The sequence below is a fragment of the Bos mutus genome, chromosome 17 (assembly GCF_027580195.1).
Source record: "Bos mutus isolate GX-2022 chromosome 17, NWIPB_WYAK_1.1, whole genome shotgun sequence".
NCBI lineage: Eukaryota > Metazoa > Chordata > Mammalia > Artiodactyla > Bovidae > Bos > Bos mutus.
Window position 1 is genome coordinate 19,931,107 of NC_091633.1, and position 19,073 is coordinate 19,950,179.

Sequence of the window (19,073 nt, forward strand, 5' to 3'; positions counted from 1 at the left end):
GGGTGTCACTGATGCCTAGGGAGTGCCGAGCACAGGGAGGTGACCTTTACCTGGGAGAGGTGGGCCCCGCGCCCACCGGGCACAGGTGCTGCCACCCTCCTGGAGTCTGCGGTGAGCCTCCTCCTTCCTGTTCTTCGCTCCCCGGATCTGCCAGCCCTGCCCGGGAGCCCTCTCCCCTTGCCCACCGCCTTCCTCCCTGTGCCGCCCCCACCCCTGGGAGGCTTCCAGCCTTCTGGGAGGCCTCCCCACCCCAGCCACAAAAGGCCCAGAAGCAGGAGCCGCCTGCCCACTCTGTGGATCAAAAGTACCTCCGGCTCCCCGGGAAGGGGCGTGTTTGGATGAACGTGCTCCCCCCACCCCTCGTCCTGGGAAAGGGGGAGACCCCGGGTCTGCGTGTAGTCTCCTTGTGTTGACGGTCCTCCTGGCAATAAACGCACTGACCGATGTCACCCTTGGCCCCGTGAGGAGCCGCGCCTGGTGCTTCACCTCTGCAGCCAGGACGCTCGGCGGGGAAGGGGCCCACTGTCTGTACAGTGGCGCACTGGGGCTACAGAAAGCCTTGCTGGTGCTTTTTCTGCCAAGAAGTGTCCGGCTTGTTTCCCAAGGGGAGGGCTGTGACTCTGGGGCGCCTGTTTGCCCCAGCCAGAGGCCCCTACCCTAGCGCTGTGGGAAGCTGTACCCCTTTCAGAAAGGGAGGGGTGAGGCCGATTCCTGGCAGTTAAGACTTTCACCTGAATGTCACACGTCTGAGCACGGTGGCAAGCCTGACTCCTGGCTGCAGCTGACTGTAGTGGCAACACGGAGTCGGAGTCTTTAGGGAACTTACCGGGCGCCGAGGCTCCTCAGAGCGCAGTGGGCTGCACCGCACCCACCTTCCCCAGCAGCACCCTGGGCACAGCCTTGGCCGGCTGCCTCAGAAACCGCGCCCTCCCTGCTGGTCGCCAGCACTTGGGGAACCCAAGGACGATGCAGGTCGGGGGAGAAGCAGGTCACCTTGGGTGGCTCCTGCCCTGTGGCCTCCTGCAAGCATCCCGCTCTGGGGCTGTGGTTTCCTGACCATGAGGTGGGGCCCCGCCGCCTCCAGGGTGGTTGGCCTCCAGGGTGGTTGGCGAGGGGCGGATGAGGTCAGGTGAGAAAGGGCTCCTTGAGCTGGAAGGGCACGGGGAGGGAGCAGCGTCTGCTCGTCTGCTAGAGAGACGGTTTCAGCCAACAGACCGACGCACCTGGTTCTTGCACCAAATCCAAACCAGTGCAGAAGCATGTGCGCTGACTACACTCACGATCCCAGCGGACACACCTTTCCATGGAGCCCCCATCAGTGAGCACACCATCTACCACTCTGGCTGGGGCTGGGGCTGGGGCTTCCTGGACGGGTCCTGAGCAGCGTGGCCCAGAGGAGGGGGGAGAGCTCAGATGGGGCTGTGAGGAGCCAAGCGCACTTCCAGCCCCCTGGGGGTAGACTACAGATCTGCCTGTAAGCTTCCTAGCAGCCACTGGGAAAAGACAAAACTGTCAGACATTCTTGTAAACAAAAGCAAGTTGCTTTCTCAGCAGAAGCCCCCCACCCCAACAGGAAAACCAGAGCGTCTGGACACCCTCAGCACCCTGAAAGGAACGCGGCCATCTGTTTTGAGCAGACAGCGACGGGGAAGCTTCCGCAGGGCGGCTCCAGCCTCGTGCTCCTGAGAGCTCCTCCCGGGGGCACAGAAGCCGCGGCCCAGCTCAGCTGGGGGCCGCGGCCCGAGGTTCCCCTTTCCACCCTCCAGCAGCACGCGATGCTGCCACGGGTCCTCTCTGAACACCTGTGGGCGAGCCTCCGGAGCAGAAGGCCAGCCACTGGATCTAGTCTACCTGAAATCAGCAGAGAACGTCCTCACCAGAGCTCCCATTGGCTGGCCTGAACCCAAAGGGCACCCTGAGTGCCCTGCTCTGAGGTGCTGGCAGGGCAGCCCAGACCCCAAAGGCACCTTCTGGGAGGAGGGAACGTGCTATCTTCTTGTACCTTGAGAAGCTGATTAAAAAACAACGCTGCTGTGAGGGCTGGGGCTCCTGGGCCAGGCGGACACCTCAGCACCTCCATGGCCTTCCGTGTCTGAACTTCAACCACCTTACTGGTCCGCTTCACTGTCGGAACGCTGACTGCTGAGACGCCAGAACCAGACACATCGCAAGGCTCCCCAGGCAAATGAAGGGTGGGCTGTTCTTAACAATTCTCTATTTATTAAAAAGGATCTTACAGCTTTACAGCCACAGCTCAGATGTGGCCCTGGAGAGACGGCGAGACCAGCTTGGTGGCCCCTTCCCCCCATCAACACCAACTGAGCTCACGTGTTTGGCTGTGCCCCTGGCAGGGGGCGGGCACCCCCAACAGCGGGGTGGACGGCAGAGGTACGGGGTGGCGGCACCACTCTCGAGGTTCAGACATGGCAGGCCCACCTGATTGGCAGGGCAGGAAGTCGACCTGTACAGTTGTTCTCTTAAAAACAGTTAATGATACAGCAGAGTTCAAGTCCAGGAGGAGAAATGTACAGTCATCCAGGACAAAGGGTGGTGGCTTTGCCCACGGCCTGCTGTGCCAGACCCGTCTGAGCGCTGCCTGGATTCTGTCCTCTGGGCTGTGGCCTGCTGGCGAGTCATGGGTCCGAGTTCCACCACTCAGCACGGCTTTTTCCATCAGCAGGTGGAGGGGGGCACCACCACCCCCAACTCCCTGCCCCAGCTGGGCCCTGGGAGCCCGGCACACATGGCACATGCAGACGAGCGCCCGGGGGGCGGGAGAAGCCGGGGTGCGGCCAGGGCCTCAGAGCTCGTCGGCCCCCCTCCACGCCGAGGGGGCTGCTGGCGGCCGTCGCACCCCTGCCCCACGCCCAGCCAGAGGCAGAGAATATTGGCTACGAGTAAGTATCCTGGTTCAAGCTGGGTGGACTTTCCTGCCACCTGCAACACGACAAGGAATGGATGCAGACGAGACCCCCGGCATGGCCGGCCCCCCAGGCCCCGGGTGAAGCTAAGGCACAGCACGGGCACAGCACGGCCCGCAGGCGCGACCGTGCGCTGCTTGCACCAAACGACACTGCGTCACTTCACCTGCATCTCAACCTGCGCAGAACTGGATGTGCATTTTTCCGAAAGTTTCCCTGAATGGTCTTGTGAGTGTCAAAAAAAAAACGTTTTCTTCCCCAATATAAAACAGGAAAAGTACACACGTAGTAAAAACACCGGAGGAGTAGGTCTTCACAGAAGCCTGGGCTGGCTCGAGGAGGAGCAGCAGCTGGGGACGGCCTCTGTGTGCCAAGCCCAGCTCCCACCCGCCTCCTCACCCGGCCATGACTCGCTGGCCTCTGGACGTGGCTGGGGGCCAAGTGCAAACTCTGTGGGCGGCTGTGAAGCGTCCAGGGTCGGGGAGGGAGGGACTGGGAGGACCGCCCGCCCCATGCAGGTCCAGGGAGCACCTTCCGGGCTGGCTCACCCGACCAACCCCCACTGGCGGCTGCAGTGGATGGCGGGCTGGGATGCACAGAACCGTCTTGAAAATAAAGAAGAAATGATGAACCGTGCTTATTAAATAAAGTTGCAACAGGAAGACGATGATCCTACGTGGGAACAGAGGGGGGGGAGGCTTTTTTCCCCCAAACTCAGGGGCTCATCAACACAGAACAAGGAACCATACTGAGCACACACACCAGCTCGACCACACCCACGCCCGGCCGAGCCCTCGCACACAGCTGCCTCGGTGTCCAGAACCAGGGCTCTACGTCTATCGCCACTGACCTACGGCTCTAAAACCAGCCGGACGCCCTGCCCTGGGCACCAGAGACCCTGGCAAAGCAGCCGGTGCCCACAGTCTCCATCTGTGTGTGTGGAGCCCCGGCCGGCAGGCAGCGAGGGAGCCTCCCGGGGAGGACAAGGGCCGCTCACTGGAGGATGAAGCCTGGCTGGTGCGGGGGCAGCCGGGGCGGGGGTCTCTGGGGCAGCGCTGGCGGGTACGGTGGTGACACAAACTGCTGCGTGGAGAAGCCCTGCTGGGCAGGGAGGCCCCCTCGGGGGGGCAGGGGCGGGCACTGCGCGACCGGGTATGGGAGGGCCTGTCCTGAGCCCATGGCGGCGGTGAACGGCGTGGCTAAGCGTCCTGCAGGCACCGGAGGCGGTAGGGGTGGCATGCGCCGAGGAACCACGGAGGGGGGCCCACTGGCCTCCGGGGCAGGGTAGGGCAGGGGGGCGGCGGGGGCTGGCTCGGGCACCCTGGGTGGCAGCGGGGCGGGCGCGGGGACCTGCGGCAGTCTCTGCCCCTTCAGCACCATCTCCTGGAGCTTCTCGATTTTAACCCTTCGCATGTGGGCCAGCTTCCGCTTGCTCTGATAGACGTCGATGAAAGAATCCAGAGGGAGTTCTCCATCGAGAAACTTCTCGGCCATGTTCTGAAGGAGCAGGAGAAACTCGGTCATGGGCCGGGCGGGTCAGCCGTTAGGGGAGGAAGACCCACTCACAGACCGGGGCAAGGGGAGACGGGGCGAGCTTCCTCCCCACAACCGTCCCCTCCTCACTGCAGACCGTGGCCCACCCAGGACACGGGCCAAGAAGAGAGGAGGGCCGGTCCTATCCACCTCCCGAACTGCAAACTGGACGGGCAGCAGGCCCTGCGAGAGCAGCCTTCAGGCGACGGGGCCCAAGACCTGCGTTTCCTTCCCTCCGCTGGCTGCGACCTGACACGCTCGCCCCAAGCAGGCCGGCGGGACAGGAACCTGCTCGTGCCCACGAGGGCCACCCTGCCCAGTGGGTCATCAGACCACACGGCCCAGTTTGGCACCGTGCTGCCCGCCCCAGTGTGCCACAGCGGCTCAACTTTTGACCCCGATTCGTTTCCTTATCACTGAGCAGGCTCGAGCTTCAGGTACTCGGCGGGCCGTGCCCACAGGCTCCGCCCAGCCAGCTGACTCGGACAGATGGTAACTCAGCCGCCAGCACCCACAGGCCAGGTGCTGAGTCTCAGTGCAGCACGCGCCCCTCACGGGAAGACCTGGCCGCCCCGCTGCTCCCCTGGACCCCTGCCCGGTGCGCTCCTCAGCCCACAGGCCTGCCTGCCCCAACCTGGGGTGTCCCCCGGGGCTGCCAGTTACCTCGGTATCTTCCTCAATCTTGGCCCCTTCCGCCTGCAGGAGCGCTAAGAGGGTCTCCAAGGAAGCGCTGCTGGACTGTTTATCTGGAAGAAGCAGGAGGCACGATGGGGTCAGGGGGCACCAGCACCCCATCAGAGATCACCTCGGCCCCCAGCCCCTTGGAGCGACACGCCCCACCCCATGCCCTCAAAGAAAGAGTGCACTTTAGCTGGAGAGGAGACGGGAGGAGCACCTAGTGAGCGGACTCTCCAAGAAGCAGAAGGGAACGCGGGAATATGCAGGAGAGGAAGGAGGGCACGCAACCAGCGGGGTCGGTGGAGGGGGGGGGCTCTGTGCCCGAGCTAGAGCAGCCATGTCACCACCCACCCCAAGATAAGCCTGCAACCACCCTGTTACTTCCTTAGGATTTCTGAAGGATGATTTACATAAACACCTAAAGTAGACACATCTCCAGTGTATGTGTATAAACCGCCCCCCAACCCAGACTGAGACAGAACGTCTGCAGAGGCTCCAGCCCTGCTCCCAGAGGTGCTGCCGTCCACTCCCCAGGAACGCTGCCTGGTTCTGAGCTTCACCCAAGTGGACTCACACAGGGTGCTCTGTGCTGGCCTCTCTCGCTCAACATGTCTCTCAGACCATCCATGTGGCGGCACGAATGGGTAGCTCGTGCCTTTTGACGCCGTGTGGCACGAAAAGCTGCGTATCACGACTTACCCATCAGTCCAGAGATGGGTGTTTAGACTGCATCCAAATTTAGCTCTTACAAATAAAGCTACAACGAGCCCTCTTGCATGTATCTCTTGGTAGACGTGAACATCCGCTTTTGTGGGGGAGACGCCCACCAGTGAGACAGGAATCAGAGCGCGCGGCTCCACTGCACTCCAGGTGCTGACAAACAGCATCTCCAGTTCTCAGTCCTCCCAGCAACGCAAGAGCCCCGCGTGCCCGCCAGCACCACCGTTACCAGTCTTTTCGCCTCTGCTCAGTCTGGTCAGGCGTGTTACAGCACACGTTTTTTACAGTTACAGAGATACAGGGACCACGGTATTGGACGGTACTGAAACGTGACTGCAGAGAGTGATTTTTAGCCTTCTCTTTCTATCCGGCCACGCTGCACAATACATGGGGTCTTAGTTCCCTGCTCAGGACCTGAACCTGGGGCCGTGGCAGCGGAAGCACCACGTCCTAACGCTGCCCCACCAGCCAAGGCCCTTTTTAACCTTCTGTGAATCTCAGAGTTCCCTGGAAAGCTACTTAGGCCTCAATGCTAGTCAACTCCTGCGTCACTTCATAATGGCTGCAAATTAAAGTGTGACATTAAAATAAAGTATCCCAGTGATCAATCTCTTTCAGCATTAACTGTGAGGGCCCAACCTCACAGGATAAAACATAAGTTGCATTATCATAATTCAGAATATTGCTTTTCCTATGCTGTTTGGAAAAGGTGCAATCTTGTTGAAAAGGCAATCAAGTCTCTTTCTCTAAACTGGTGACACAATCCTATATACAGATGGTTTTTGGCAGCAGTGATCACTGTCTTAATCTGAAATTGTTCCCTAAATAACATTTCTTTCCTGGTTAGTGAAACAGCTTGAAAATGTACCCTTGCATCAGCTCCTTATTCTTGAAAGATCACCCTAAAAGAGTTACCTAGCTTGGTCTTCTTTATCTGATAGGCTTCAAAGAGCACCTGGAGTTCCTGGTATTTCTGGGTCAAACGAGCCTTCCGAGAGTCCAGCTGGGGCTGGTAGAGGAGGTTTCCTTCTGCCAGGCTCCGGTTGCTGGCCAGCGTCATCTCCTTGTTGAGCTGAACGTTCTGTGTCTGAAAGGACCATGCAGGGTGATGAGAAGCAGCGTGTTAACCCCCGAGCGCCATCCCCAGGGCCATGGCACCAAGAGTGTATGTTTGGCTGGGCGGCTGCCCCCACCCCACCTCCAGCCCCAATCTTGAACACTGCTGTCTGTTCTTAAAGAGCAAGGCCATTTCCTCTCCCTCTGGCCCACAGGCTGGGCTTTGTCCTGGGACCTGCGAGGCTTTCGTGCCCAGAGCTTTGCTGTGACCAGAATTCCTTACTGCTGCCACTGTGCTCTTAGAAGTGACTGGCTCTAAACATTCAGAGCTAGGCTTTTCTTAAACAAGCTGCTGCGCTAGAGAAGTGGAAGAATCACGTCTTATCAGAGGAGGACTGGCATGGTGTCAGTTCAGGCTCAGTCACCAGGATCCGAGACCAAACCTGAAAGCCCGAGACCCCGGGAAGGAGCCCGCTCAGGGACCGTGTTCTACTCCGTCCCCACGCCCACCGCGTCTGAGCAGAGGCCGGGCTCCTGGTCACTGGTGCACCACTGCCGCTGGCCCAGAGACGGGGGCAGGGGATTTATCCGCCCAGGGGTTCTGGGCATCCAGGGGGCGACGGACTGTCTGGGGGTGGAGAAGCCCAGCTGGACCTCAGTGAGAGGGGTAGTGGGAAGTCTGAGAAAAGGTGAGGAAGTCCTAAGGAAACATAACCCAAAAGTGCACCTGAATAAAAAGGCAAAAATGCAGCGTCATGCGTCTAGTCCAGTTCCCTTTCCCCTCGCTCGCTGGGCGGTCCTCCACGGCCCGCAGCCCCCTCGCTCCTGGAGGTGAAGACTACTCCTTTGCCCCGACCTCGCTCAGAAGTGCTCCTTCAGCCCCACACCAGCCATCCCGTGGTCCACCCCGTAGTAATACTGTCTACACCCCACCCTACCCCACCCCACCCAGGCTATTTTCGCTGCTACTTCCTTCCTCCTGCTCCTCTGACTGTAGATTCCTCGCTGCCTTGCCTCGGCTCTGACCCTCCCCCTCCAGCCATACCGTTTGGTGCTTGTGTACAGTTCTTAACGCGGACGTGTGTGCACACACGCGCACACACACACGTGTGAGAACAAAGAAAGATCTTGGGAGGCCCTGACCACTGAGGGGTGGGGGGGGATGATCCTCTCCTTCAGTTCAGTCACTCAGTTGTGCCCGACTCTCTGCAACCCCATGGACTGCAGCACGCCAGGCTTCCCTGTCCATCACCAACTCCCAGAGTTTACTCAAACTCAAGTCAATCAAGTTGGTGATGACATCCAACCATCTCATTCTCTGTCGTCCCTTTCTCCTCCTGTCTTCAATCTTTCCCAGCATTTTCCCCAGATTCTCTCCTTTGCAGACACCTAATCTGCATCTCTCCACCTAGATCACTTCATGGCAAATAGATGGAGAAAAAATGGAAACAGGGAGACTTTATTTTCTTGGGATCCAAAATCACTGCAGATGGTCTGCAGCCATGAAATTAAAACATGCTTGCTCCTTGGAAGAAAAGCTATGACAAACCTAGATAGCATATTAAAAAGCAGAGACATTACTTTACCAACAAAGGTCCCTACAGTCAAAGCTATGGTTTTTCCATGTATGGATGTGACAGTTGGACCATAAAGAAAGCTAAGCTGCCGAAGAATTGATGCTTTTGAACTGTGGTGTTGGAGAAGACTCTTGAGGGTCCCTCAGACTGCAAGGAGATCCAACCAGTCCATCCTTAAGGAAATCAATCCTGAATATTCATTGGAAGGACTGATGCTGAAACTCCAATACTTTGGCCATCTGATGAGAAGAAGTGACTCATTGGAAAAGACCCTGATCCTGGGAAAGATTGAAGGTGGGAAGAGAAGGGGACAACAGAGGATGAGATGGTTGGATGGCATCACCAACTTGATGGACAAGAGTTTGAGCAAAAGCTCCAGGAGTTGCTGATGGACAGGGAAGCCTGGCATGCTGCAGTCCATGGGGTTGCAAAGAGTCGGACACAACTGAGTGACTGATCCACCTGGATGACAGGGCAGGGCCCTCAAGATTAGGCTCAATTTAAAGCAGAATTTAATTTAAAGTAGAAAATTAAGCCTATAGCTTAATATAGTTCAACACTATAAATCTGTGCAGTAGAAACACTCTCCTCTCTTGCTGCTGTTTTTAGCCAGCAAGGAAAATGGGGGCTGGCAAGACAACCGGGGGAAACAGAGACTCCAGTCTTGAAGGGCACAAACAAAACTTTGCCCACACCAAGACCCAGAGGAAAGGAGCAGTGACCCCTACAGGAGACTGAGCCAAAACTGCCTGCTAGAGCTGGAGCCCCTGGAGGCGGCTTGGCAGGGGCTCCATGGGGACGGGGGCACTGGAGGGTCCCCCTCGGCGTAAACCCTCTTGGAATTCACCATCAACCCCACCATAAAGCCTGGAGACCCCAGGGCTGGGTGGCTTCAGGCCAAACAACTAGCAGGGAGGGAATGCAGCCACACCCATCAGCAGAAAACTGGATTAAAGCTTTACTGAGCAAGGCCCTGCCCACCAAAGCAAGACCCAGTTTTTCCCATCACCAGTCCCTCCCATCAAGAAGCTTACACAAGCCTCTTAGCCTTATTCATCAAAGGGCAGACAGAAGAAGCGAGAAAAAGCACAGTCTCAGAGTGCCTAAAACAAGCCCTGTTATAGAAGGTTAATCATGATGAAAAAGCAGAAAGTGATGTCTGAGATGAAGGGACAAGATAAAATCTCAGAAAAACAACTAAATGAGGTGGAAATAGGCAACCTTCCAGAAAAAGAATTCAGAATAATGATAGTGAAGATGATCCAGGATCTCAGGAAAAGAATGGAGGCAAATATTGAGAAGATGCAAGAAGTGTTTACCAAAGACCTGCAAGAACTAAAGAACAAACAGAGCTGAATACTGCACTAGAAGGAATCAACGGCATAATAACTGAGGCAGAAGAATGGATAAATGACCTGGAGGACAGAATCATGGAGATCACTGTCACAGCCGAGAATACAGAAAAAAGGATGATAAGAAATGAAGACAGCCTAAGAAACCTCTGGGACATTAAACGCACCAACATTCACATTATAGGGGTCCCGGAAGGAGGAGAGAAAGAGAAAGGAGCTGAGAAAATACTTGAAGAGATAATAGCTGAAAACTTCCTGAACATGGGAAAGGGCTTCCTCAACCAAGTCCAGGAGGTACAGAGTCCCAGGAAGGATAAACCCAAGAAGGAACACCCTGAGACATATGGTAATCAAACTGACAAAAATTAAAAGACAGAGATAAAATATTAAAAGCAACAAGGGGAAAATGACAAATAACAAGGGAACTCCCATCAGGCTATCAGCTGACTTCTCAACAGAAACTGCACCCAGAAGGGAATGGCGTGACATATCTAAAGTAATGAAAGGGGAAAACCTACAACCAAGAATACTCTACCCAGCAAGACTTGCATTCAGATTTGATGGAGAAATCAAAAGCTTTCCAGACAAGCAAAAGTTAGAGAATTCAGCACCACCAAACCAGCTTTACAACAAATGCTAAAGGAACTTCTCTAGGCAAGAAACACAAGAGAAGGCAAAGACCTACAGAAAATAAACCTAAAACAATTAAGAAAATAGTAATAGGATCATACATATTGATAATTACCTTAAATGTAAATGGATTAAATACACCAACCAAAAGACACAGACTGCTGGGTGGATGAAAACATGGATGTATGCACTTCCACTTTCCACATCGCTGCCTGACCCCACAAATTGTATATAATTATTTTATATTGTTAATCATGTTCCCATTATGGCTTGCAATTGTAATTATCTTTTATTGTTTGTTTGGCTATTGATTGTGAAAACTGATGAACACCTTTTACTATTGTGATTATATAACTATTACTCACTTAATACCATTGTATCATGACTGGTCAATAGAAAAATAACAGAACTCTATATATCACCAAAACTAGGATCCAACAGAAAGCCTGTAATCACTTTTTAAAATCCAGATGCATATCAGAATCATCTTGAAATTTTCTGGAAAATTAAAATACTCAGGTATTGCTTTTTTTTTCCTCCAGAGCTCCAGATATGTTTCTAATGAGCAGTCATGTTTAAAAACACCCAGAATACATGATGATCTTTTACTTTTATCTAGTTTGTTTCACTTTTTCTATTTCATATTCAGTACTCCCATATCATTTAGTTTATGTTTTCCAATTTCTCCATCTCTTTTTTTTTTTTTGATGATCTTTCTTAAGCCTTTATCAAGAGCAGTAGAAAAGCTTTTGTATACATATCAGTTCAGTTCAGTTCTGTCGCTCAGTCGTGTCCGACTCTTTGCGACCCCATGAATTGCAGCACGCCAGGCCTCCCTGTCCATCGCCAACTCCCGGAGTTCACTCAGACTCATGTACAACAAGTCAGTGATGCCATCCAACCATCACATCCTCTGTTGTCCCCTTCTCCTCCTGTCCCCAATCCCTCCCAGCATCAAGAGTCTTTTCCAATGAGTCAACTCTTCGCATGAGGTGGCCAAAGTACCGGAGTTTCAGCTTTAGCATCATTCCTTCCAAAGAACATCCAGGACTGATCTCCTTTTAGAATGGACTGGTTGGATCTCCTTGCAGTCCAAGGGACTCTCAAGAGTCTTCTCCAACACCACAGTTCAAAAGCATCAATTCTTCGGCGCTCAGCCTTCTTCACAGTCCAACTCTCACATCCATACATGACCACTGGAAAAACCATAGCCTTGACTAGATGGACCTTTGTTGGCAAAGTAATGTCTCTGCTTTTCAATATGCTATCTAGGTTGGTCATAACTTTCCTTCCAAGGAGTAAGTGTCTTTTAATTTCATGGCTGCAGTCACCATCTGCAGTGATTTTGGAGCCCAGAAAAATAAAGTCTGACACTTTCCCCATCTATTTCCCACGAAGTGATGGGACCAGATGCCATGATCTTCGTTTTCTGAATGTTGAGCTTTAAGCCAACTTTTTCACTCTCCACTTTCACCTTCATCAAGAGGCTTTTTTAGTTCCTCTTTACTTTCTGCCATAAGGGTGGTGTCATCTGCATATCTGATGTATACATATAAATATGTATAATACATATATTTTAGAAAACTTACGAATTTTTGCCTAACTAAAAAAATTATGGCATTTTGATTCCACTTGTTTGACTTAGTATGAATAGACTGCTAGATTTTTGATTAAAACACAGATATGCAACAAGCAACAAAGGTTCACTGTGCAACACAGGGAACTACAGTTGCTATCTTGTAATAACCTCTGATGGAAAATAATTTCAGAAATATCGTATGTGTATTTATGTAACTGAATCACCTTGCTGTGCACCTGAAACACTGTAAGCCAACTGTACTTCAATAAAATACATTTTTTAAAAAACAAAACAAAAATAAACCACTGTACACCCTGGAAAACAGCTCAGAAACCCCTTTTAAACAAAATAGGCAACTACCACACCATCCAGAAGTTGTGTGCTTTGGCATTTATTCCAGAAAGGTGAAAGTTTATGTTCACAAAAAAACCCTACACATCAGTGACCAGAATGGCCTGCTACATAATCAAAACCTTGACGCCACCCAGGTGTCCTTCAGCAGGCGAAGGGCTTCATCACAGCCGCCACCCACAGCAGGAGCGGGGCGCAGCCCTGGGAGAGGACAAGCTGCCGAGACACATGGACGCCCGGGTGAAGACCCGCGCCACTCGGCCGAGCAGGGGGAAATACAACTCACAGGGGCGCAGACTCCGTGATTCAGTGCATACAACACTTCCTGAAATGACAGAACTACAGAAACGGAGACTGATTCACGGCTAGGGGGAGGGACGCAGCTGTCAGAGGCAGCAGGAAGCTCCTCATGGCCGTGGTTCCCTGCTCTGTTATCAGTGTCAAAAGCCTGGTTTGCTGTCACTGGGGGAACCTGGGTGAAAGGGCGCACAGGATCTCTGTGTTATCTCTTACAACTGCACGTGAATCTACAATCACCTCTCAATTTAAAGTGTGGAAGGGAAGTGAAAGTGAAGTGGCTCAGTCGTGTCCGATTCTTTGCGACCCCATGGACTATAGCCTACCAGGCTCCTCCGTCCATTGGATTTTCCAGGCAAGAGTACTAGAGTGGGGTGCCATTCCCTTCTCCAGGAGATCTTCCCGACCCAGGGATTGAACCGGGGTCTCCAGCATTGTAGGCAGATGCTTTACCATCTGAGCCACCACGGAAGTCCAAATTTAAAGTTTCAGTTCAATTCAGTCGCTCAGTCGTGTCTGACTCTTTGCGACCCCAAGAACTGCAGCATGCCAGGCCTCCCTGCCCATCACCAACTCCCGGAGTTCACTCAGACTCATGTCCATCAAGTCAGTGATGCCATCCAGCCATCTCATCCTCTGTCATCCCCTTCTCCTCCTGTCCCCAATCCCTCCCAGCATCAGGGTCTTTTCCAATGAGTCAACTCTTCGCATGAGGTGGCCAAAGTACTGGAGTTTCAGCTTTAGCATCATTCCTTCCAAAGAAATCCCAGGGCTGATCTCCTTCAGAATGGACTGCTTGGATCTCCTTGCAGTCCAAGGGACTCTCAAGAGGCTTCTCCAACACCACAGTTCAAAAGCATCAATTCTTCGGCACTCAACTTTCTTCACAGTCCAACTCTCACATCCATACATGACCACTGGAAAAACCATAGCCTTGACTAGATGGACCTTTGTTGGCAAAGTAATGTCTCTGCTTTTCAATATGCTATCTAGGTTGGTCATAACTTTCCTTCCAAGGAGTAAGTGTCTTTTAATTTCATGGCTGCAGTCACCATCTGCAGTAATTTTGGAGCCCCGAAAAATAAAGTCTGACATTGTTTCCACTGTTTCCCCATCTATAGGGGCTTCCCTAGTGGTCCAGGGTAAGAATCCGCCGGCCAGTGCAGGGGACATGGGTTCAATCCCTGGTCTGGGAAGATCCCACATGCTGCAAAGCAACCAAGCCTGTGTGCCACAACTACTGAGCCCAAGCTCCAGAGCCCATGTGCCGCGATGACTGAGCATGCCTACCCTGGAGCCTGGGCTCGGCAGCTAGAGAAACCACAGCAACGAGAGAGTAGCCCCTGCTCACCGCAACTAGAGAAAGCCCAAGTGCAGCAATGAAGACCCAGCATGGCAAAACATCATACATCTTTTTTTTAAAACAAAAAATACAAATAAACTGTTGGTGAGATCTTCTGCTCCTACTGGTCTCATCTGATGGACAAGAAAGGAGCAAAGGGGTTCAAGGTCACAGTCCAGACCCACCTCCCCGGGCAAACTGTCATTCTGACTCAATCAGCTCTGTGTGTAATAAACTCTGAGAGGAACAGGCATGTTTCTGTCCTCAGATCACTGAAAATGGAACAGAACTCGTCGTGCCCTGAGCTCTGAGCCCTGGGGTGACTGGCCCTCACTCACCCTGTCCCGCCAGTCCCGAGAGCCAACCAAGCTCTGCCCACGAGCCCCAGGTTAGCGCCTTGTCCACAGAGGCCCCCCCAACTGTCCTCTCTGCCACCCCCTGTCCCAGTGCCTTGTTTCTTCCCTACCTCTAGTGAAAGTCAGCGAGCACTATGTCCGTGTCCCCACTCGCTGTCAACCCCTCTAGAGCATTGACAGGTCCTGTCGTCCGTGGTGCGCCAAGCACCCAGCGCACAGCGCCACTCAGCAAGGATCTGCTGAATGAAGCAGGGAGACGCTCTCACCCCCTAAAAGGCCAGTCACGTGAGGCCAGGTCTGGCAAACGAGGTGGGTAAAAAAACCACAGAGTTAAAAAAAAAAAAAAAAAAAGAGCTGTGCTTGATGCCCCAAATCCTTTATGCAACAGATGGGCTCCCTTAAAAGAGCTCTTTAGACTTTGTGGGTCCCAAGACCCTCTGCGGATGGTCTCACTCAGCCTGGATCTAAGGGTGATCAGATCAGGAATTTTCCCGTCTTCAGAGCACTGTCAAGCGCCACCACCTCCAAGGGCTACCCTACAGCGGGGCTGTCTGTGTCAACCGAGTCCCCAGATGGGGAGTGTGCATGCTCATTCATATCTGACTCTTTGCGACCCCATGGACTGAAGTCGGCCAGGTTCCTCTGTCCATAGGATTCTCCAGCAAGAATACTGGAGTGAGTTGCCGTTTCCTTCTCCAGGGCATCTTGCCAACCCAGGAATCGAACCCACGTCTCCTGGATCTCCTGCACTGGCAGGCAGATTCTTTACCACTAAACCACCTAGGAGGGAAGGGGGGTGTTCACAAATCCCCATACCCAGACCAGTTCTGGAGTGTCTTCAAAGCCCCTGGGTGATCCCAATATCCAGCAAAGCATCCGGCCTCACAGCTTTGCCCTAAAGTATGTCTATGAATAGAGCATATTTTCCTGGGACCCAAGTCAGGTCAGACTCACGGCTACAAGTCACACACAGGATGCACGGAGGCAAACTAAAACTTCAACCCGCAGGGACGACTGTTAAGCTGGCTGTTTTCTCTCCATCCCCAAGTGTTCAGATGTTTTTACATGAACATCAGGAAAATCTCCAGTGGCCTCCAAGGCACACCTGCAGTGCTCTCTGGGGTGGGGGTGGGCAGTACTGTGGAGACTGGTGGCGAGGACAGTGGCTGAGGTGGGGAGAAGCCCCTTTCTTCAGCCTCTGACAAAGCTCTTCCAATACAACCGTGGGTAGGGAAAGACCTTCCTCCCTGATGTTCCTCTTCATCATCCCAGTTGAGGAAAGCTGGGAGGAAGCGGCCAGCCTTGTTCTATCATTTGCAAAGCAAAGGTGGGGACAGGACTCGGGGGACCGGACAAGCCACACTCGGCAAGGCTGAAGCAGCAGCACCCTGGGTGATGGGACGATCCAACTCTCAACCTCCTGTCCTACAGACCCGAGGACACCGGGAGAGGCCCACCGCGCAGAGCCACAGACCCTGAAATTGAAAACAGGCTCTCCAACCTCTTGATGGTTTCTCATGATCCTTTTTCTTAACCATAGAGAAATCTTTTCAGGAAATAATCTCTCTGTGGTAACGAAACATTTTTATATGTCTGCTCAGTTTCACTTCAGTTTCCTTTTCCTTTTCTGTTCAAAATCAAAGAAAACTGAGATGTGTGATGGCAGCATTTACAGTTAAGTTCGATTTATACAGTGACTTCTGCCCATCGGTTCATCTGTGAGCAGGGCTGTCGGAAAGGATGGTCAGCCGCAGCCTACAGCGACCTCTCAAGGGTGTGACTTTTTTTTTAACTTTCCTCTTTCTACTTGTAAACAATGTGTGAATCACTGCAATAAGTATGTATAAATTTACAGTAAGTTATGCTTTAATTAAAAAAAAAAAAGCTGTTAGATATTAATAGAACCAGAGGGGCAGAGGCTCTAGAGAGAGAAGCTGCCTTTGTTTAAAGCAAATAAAACAACGAAGGTCTTTCCCACGCGCTTGTCCAGGCCGAGTGGTGCTCCCCTCTCGTGGGGGCTCACACATCACCACAGGACATTCTCACAGAATCCACCCGCCACCTCAGATGCTCAGGTCATTATTTATCTGAAGGAGTGTGGTAAAAAATGAAGTTGGTTAAGAAAGAAAACAGATCTAAACTCCCCTCTGGGCGACAAGAGTGGTATTACAGACGAGAGGCGTTGGGGGCAGCCCGGGAACCGGCCTGTGCCCTGCTGTCCTGAGCTGGGTCAGGGCTCGGGGGGCAGTGAGGCCACATCTTCTAAACCAGATGCTTCTCCGGTGGGAAGTTCGGATTCCAGCTGGCTGGTCGGCCCCTTCAACTACACCTGCTCCTTCCTGAACACTCGGTGGGTACACCTGCTGATGTTTCCAAGCTAAACCTTTTTATGGAAAAATACTCACAGAGTGGTCCTTCCTCCCACTTTATATAATCCTTATCGTAACAAAGTCAATGACATTATTGAATTATGTTAGCAAATTTCAACGAAATGGATGGAAATCCTTAGTCGTATTAGAAGTCCTTTAAATGCTCAAAAGCCAGGAAGGACTCAGAATCTGTGCTGGGAACTAAGATAACAACACAGGTTTGGGATAAACCTGGTGGTCCAGTGGTTAAGAATTCGCCTTCCAACGCAGGGGACGGGGGTTCAGTCCCTGGTCAGGGAACCAAGACCCCACACGCTCTGGGGCAACTAAGCCTGTGAGCCGCAGCTACTGAGCCCGTGTCACAGCTAGAAGCCCACGCGCCACAACGAAGCTCTCTCGTGGGGCCAGTAAGGCCTGACCAGGCAAAGTAAATAAGTAAATATTTAAAACACACACCTGCCTTCTTACTTACCGCCACGCTCAGAAGGCCTAGTATTTATGCAATCAATGATCCCATTTTATTTAACGAGCAAACGTCTTGTCTGGCAGATAAAACGCTCCCTGCCAACAATTTTGCTCACGCTGCTCCCAGCCTGGCGCCCCCTTCTCCTCAGACCCCTGCTCTGGCCATGGCTTTCAGCCTCTTTTTGGCCTCAAAAAGCCACACTCTCACTCTCGGATCGCCAAGCATGAGGCATAACCTACACGCCACTCAATCCATCCACTTAAAAGTGTGAGACCCCACGGTGAACTGCACCAGCCCCGGGGGGTCTACACCCACTACCTCCTTGTAAAGAACCCCTTTATTAAACACCCCTGGAGTCCCCTAAGCCGAGTGCCCCCTGTCCTGCCAGAGGCCCAGCTGGTACACCTGAACTGGCTTTCCCCGTAACATGCAGTGACATCTGGGCTCCTTCCTGTGGCCTCACTGAGCACACCTCTGGTTTTACTCTGCGTTGCAGTTCGCTGTGCTTATTTATCTGTTTATTCATTCACCTGAAAAAGCATTTTATGAGGCACTGTTCCACGCTGGCTCTGGGCAGGGTAGGCGATGGACATGGGTGAACAAGCAGGCAGAGACCCTGCCCTCACAGAGCGCCAACTGACTGAAGACAAATGAAACCAAGTCACGCTAACACTACCACTGAGTCACAACTCCCGGGAGTGACGGGCTTGTGTGGGCTGAACGGTGGTCCCCAAGAAGAAATGTCACATTCTAATGCCTGGAGCCTGGGGATGTGACCTGATTCAGGGAAAAGGTGTTTGCAGATGTAATTAAGTAAAGGATCTGAAGATAAAGAGATCACCTTGGATTATGTGGGAGGTCCGAAATCCAATGACAAATGTCCTTGTAGGAAACACATACAGGAGAAGATGTAGAGGGGAGAAGGCCAAGAGAAGACAGAGACAGGGATGAGTGATGCGGCCACAAGCCAAGGAGCCAGCAACACCAGGAGTGGGAAGAGGCTAAGCGTGGATTCTCCCCTAGAGACTCTGCAGGGAGCGTGGACACCCCTGATTTTGGACTTCCAGCCTCCAGAATTGTGAGAGTGTAAGTTTTCTTGTTTTAAGCCACCGAGTTTGTGTGATGTGTTATGGCGTCCACAGGAAATGACTCCAGGGCTGGAAACTTCCATTTCCCCTCGAGATCCACTCTCCGTCCTGCTCTGGGTCCCAGGGGGCTGCCTGGCTGAACCACAGCCACCACGTGCCTTCTGGTTGCAGCTGGACTCAGCGATGGGAACTGAGGGTGCGAGGAGCCTGAGAGGAGGAGGGGTTCTCTGGGCCCCCTCCCTCTGGGGTGGCTGTAGGTGACCTCAGCCACCACCCTCATCCAAAGCAGCCCTCTTGCTCCTTCCCTCGTTCTCCACAGGCTGCTCCATCCCTCAGGCCTGGAGGTGGGACGGCACACCTGTGGCCAGTCTCTCACCGGCCCTGGGGGGTCTACATCCCCGCCCCCCAAGCTGAGTGCCCCATCTTGCCAAAGGCCCGACACACAGAAGTGGAATGGCTTTTCCCGAGATGTACACCATCTCGGGAAAAGCACATGCTCAGCCTTCTGATGAGAATATCAGGCCCCTGAAGAGAACTGTGTCGTGTTCACGCCCCCTTGCCCAGAATGTGGCACGGCACCCAGCTCACCACCACCTAGCGCTAAATGCTTGTCCTGCTTGATCTGGAGGACTCCTGACTGCTGTGGCCTTGGGCCACTGCCCGTCAGCTGTTAAAACCTTGCCAAACTGTTCTGAAAATTAGCTTCTTTGAATGTTTATAATACATTTTTAAACAGTTAATGTCACAGATAAATGCTC

The 19,073-nt window shown here is 53.0% G+C and overlaps 1 protein-coding gene across 1 annotated transcript in view; it reads right to left on the minus strand.

Annotated features, from left to right (window-relative positions):
* Positions 1-2,200: 2,200 nt before the first annotated feature.
* VPS37B (VPS37B subunit of ESCRT-I) overlaps positions 2,201-19,073 on the minus strand; it is a 31,469-nt gene continuing 14,596 nt past the window's right edge. Inside the window, exons 2-4 of the mRNA XM_070386264.1 lie at positions 6,768-6,939; positions 5,118-5,200; positions 2,201-4,418 (exon numbers count right to left, since the gene is read on the minus strand). Coding sequence (XP_070242365.1) covers positions 3,915-4,418; positions 5,118-5,200; positions 6,768-6,939 — 759 coding nt within the window. The 3' untranslated portion in view covers positions 2,201-3,914. The remainder of the gene's footprint in view (positions 4,419-5,117; positions 5,201-6,767; positions 6,940-19,073) is intronic.